Raw genomic sequence first — 3,420 nt, 5'->3', positions numbered from 1 at the left:
AGTGGGGAAACTCGGTGGGGCTGGTGGGTCACCCTCCTAAATCAGGCTACTCCTTCCAGGGCTGGCAGGAGCTGGCGGGGGCAGATGTGTCTTTCTCAGCAGTGAAGTCCTGGGCAGCCCAAGCCATCAATGAGGTGTGGCCAGCTCTGTCTCAGACCACCAGACAGCTCCTGGCCGTGGCAGCGCGCCCTCTGCTGGCCCCTCCTGTGCGTGGCAGCAGGGCCCAGCGTGTCCTAAGCAGTGAGGCTGGTTCCCAAGTTCGTGCTCTGGGACTGGTCTTGCTCTCTGTGGCGTACTGTCCTGACTCCTCTGCCCTCTCACAGGCCAACATTGCCTGTCATAGTGCCAGGGCCTGGGCCGCTGTCCATGGGAGGCTTGGCAACAGTAGCAGCAGCAGTAACATGGTGGCCACCAGCAGTCCTGGGGCCCCTGGGAGAAAGGAAGCCTGGGAGGTGCAGGAGCAGACCTCGTAGCCGTCCTCCGAGCGGCTCTGGTCGTGCTGTCCGGGTGGGGCGTGGGCCCCATCTGCCCCAGTGGTGCCCGCTGTGTCAGAGCCGTCAACCTGCTGGTCTCCACAAACCAGCCAGTCCCGGGCCGTGGATTGCGGGTAGCCGGGCGCTGCCTCTAGCTCGCCGTCCAGCACTTTCCAGTACTTCTGGCCGCGGAAGAAGTAGGAGGCACCTGGGGGAGAGGTGGCACTGCTGAGCTCAAGCTGGCCCCACCCTGCACTGGGATGGCTGTAGTATTAGAGACTGTGGCAGGATAGCAGGGGACACGTGGGTGTCTGAGATGGGGTCGGTGTCTGCTCAGCCACAACAGCACTGCTACAGGCCTGGGGCAGGTCTGGGGAGCCCACTGGGGGCAGGGGAAGGATGGGATGACCTTATTGGGTGAAGCTGGAGCACTGAAAACAAAAGGAGATGGAAGACACTTCCATCCTGGTGGAGCTGCCCTATGGTAGACCAGCACTATGTTCCAGAGGGCATTTAGCGGAAGCCCCGAGCCCACAAGGGAGTGGCAGTGTGGGTGTCTCAGAAAGGTGCAGATGCCCAGGGGTGAGAGGTAGGAGAGGCTCCTGGGCTGAGGGTGAACAAGCCCTGGAGAAGGGCTAGTGCTCAGGAGCCTTGGGGCGAGGGTTCTGTGGTGGGTGTGACAGGTGGCTGGGCTCACCTCTGGCTCTTGGAACCCTCCCAACAACCTGCTGCTATCCTGTCCACAGGTGGGGAAACAGAGGCTGCACAGCCTCTATCTGTCCCGGTGCTCACCATCAGACCAGCGCATGGCATCATCCAGCGTGCTGGGGACGCCCCTCCACAGGGGGCTCTGGGCAGGGTAGCCAGGGTCCATGCGCCGCATGTGGTCATCGTAGCGCCAATACAGCTGGTCCTTAAAGAAATAAGTCCTGTCATTGTGGGCCCAGGAGAAGGCAGCATCGACGCCGCCTGGCGGGAGGCTGAAGTCCGAGATGGGCCGTGGGTATCCTTCCTCTACGTTATTGTCCTTAAACACCCAGTATCTGTCTCCTGGGGGCAAGAGAAAGAGCTGTGGGCCGGGGCTCAGCCCCACCCCGAGGGGCAGAGGGCTCCAGCCTTCCCTCCTCCCCCGAACCACCCTTTTCCACCACATGGTTGCCCCAAGTCACAGTGCTGTGCTCATGGGCACCCAGACAGTGCCTCTTCTTCCATGGCTGGCATGAGACACCCTGTCCACTGAGACACTGAGCAGCCTGTGGACCCAGGTTCCATGCAGTGGCCACATTATGGACAGCGAGCCAGCTGCTGGGGTTGAGCCCTGAGACCAAGCCCTGAGACACCATGCCTCACTCTCCTCTCTCCTGCCTCATTAACTCTCTTTGGGAGGGGCCAGGGAAGGCCTTGTGGCAGAGACAGGAACGGCACTAGGTCAGAGGCCTCACTAAATGTATGATTTTAATACTTTGGTAAGAGTTTACACATAAACAAGACAATTTTGAAATCTTTTGCTGGACTAAGGGTCTGAATAGACCTTTCTCTAAAGAAGACACAGCTAAGAAGCATTTGAAAGATGCTCAACATCATTAGACAGATGCAGCTCAAAACCACGAGGAGACACCACCTCACACCTGCGTGGTTGGCTACAATTGCAAAAAAGAAAGTGATAAGGTTGGAGGGAGGAGAAACTGGAGCCTGTGGGCACTGCTGGTGGGGATGTAAGACAGGGCAGCCGTTGCGGAAATAGCATGAGGCTCCTCAGAAAACTAACAGAGTTCCACGTGACCTGGCCATCCCCAGCCTGAGTATTTATGCAAAAGAAGCGAAGGCAGGTTGTCAAAGACACTTGTGCACAACAGCGTTATTCCCAAAGGCCAGAGGAGGGTTGTCTGTCAGTGGATGGTGGGTAAGAAGATGTGTCCACCTGTGTGGAGGACATCACTCAACCTTGAGAAGGAAGGAAGCTGTGTCCTAAGCTACAACATGGACACTGTGCAGAGAGAAATAACCAGACACACGAGGACGGAAGCTGCAGGGTCCCCTTTACATGGGGTCCCCAGAGTCGTCAGATTCAGAGAATGAAAGTGGAGTGGGGCCAGGAAGGTGGCATTAGTGTCTGATGGGGCTAGTGTCTCACTCTGGGAAGATGAAAATGTTTTGGAGATGATGGCTTGATGGCTCTAGAACAATGTGACTGTACTTAGTGCCACTTAAAGATAATCAAAATGGTAAAATTTTGTTATATATACATTTTTACCACAATTAAAAAAAGGAAAAAAGTCCTTTGCTGGAGACTGGAACTGAAATGTCTATAAGGGAGAGGTTAAGAGATGACAGCAAATCCAAAAAATGGCTCCGCTACAGCCAACCTGGAGCCAGCCTTGCTGGGGGACACAAGGACTGTGGCCAGAAGCTCCTGTGACCTCCAGTCTCTCCTTGTAGGTCACCCACTTGCTACTTGGGGAGAAATGGTGACTTTATACTGGAGGAAACTGCAGACATACCTTGTCCAGGCCAAACAATATCACCAGACAGGATGGCTCAGAACTCACCTCCTAGGTGACATTTCTGTCAAACGTGCAAATCAGAGCCTGACATGGAGGAGTCACTAGACAGAGCCACCTGAGGGAGTGACTCCAGTGACACGCCAGGGGACCCTACACAGGGAGGCATGTGTATGTGTCATGGGTATCCAAGGCACGGGGCAAATGTGGCCAAGCAAATACTGACTAGGGACGGACCCCATCAATGCTTAGCTGTCTACCTCTGGTCATTGTGAGGTGAACCTGGCTTTGCCCTAAGGAGTCATGAGGTCTGAAACTCACTCTTGTTGAAAATAATTTTTGAGACAGAGTCTCACTATGTCACCCTTAATAAAGTGCCATGGCATCACAGTTCAAGCAACCTCAAACTCTTGGGCTTAAGCAATTCTCTCTCTTTTTTTTTTTTT

The 3,420-nt window shown here is 55.1% G+C and overlaps 1 protein-coding gene across 1 annotated transcript in view; it reads right to left on the bottom strand.

Moving 5' to 3' along the window:
• Positions 1–337: 337 nt before the first annotated feature.
• The window catches only part of MMP17 (matrix metallopeptidase 17), a 22,890-nt gene continuing 19,807 nt past the window's right edge, over positions 338–3,420 (bottom strand). The window contains exons 9-10 of the mRNA XM_003792908.1: positions 1,266–1,523; positions 338–681 (exon numbers count right to left, since the gene is read on the bottom strand). Coding sequence (XP_003792956.1) covers positions 338–681; positions 1,266–1,523 — 602 coding nt within the window. The remainder of the gene's footprint in view (positions 682–1,265; positions 1,524–3,420) is intronic.

This window comes from Otolemur garnettii, unplaced genomic scaffold (assembly GCF_000181295.1).
Source record: "Otolemur garnettii isolate 467f Iridium unplaced genomic scaffold, OtoGar3 scaffold00062, whole genome shotgun sequence".
In the NCBI taxonomy this organism is placed as follows: domain Eukaryota; kingdom Metazoa; phylum Chordata; class Mammalia; order Primates; family Galagidae; genus Otolemur; species Otolemur garnettii.
The sequence above is the reverse complement of the archived record's forward strand: the minus strand, read 5'-3'. Positions and strand labels throughout refer to the sequence as shown.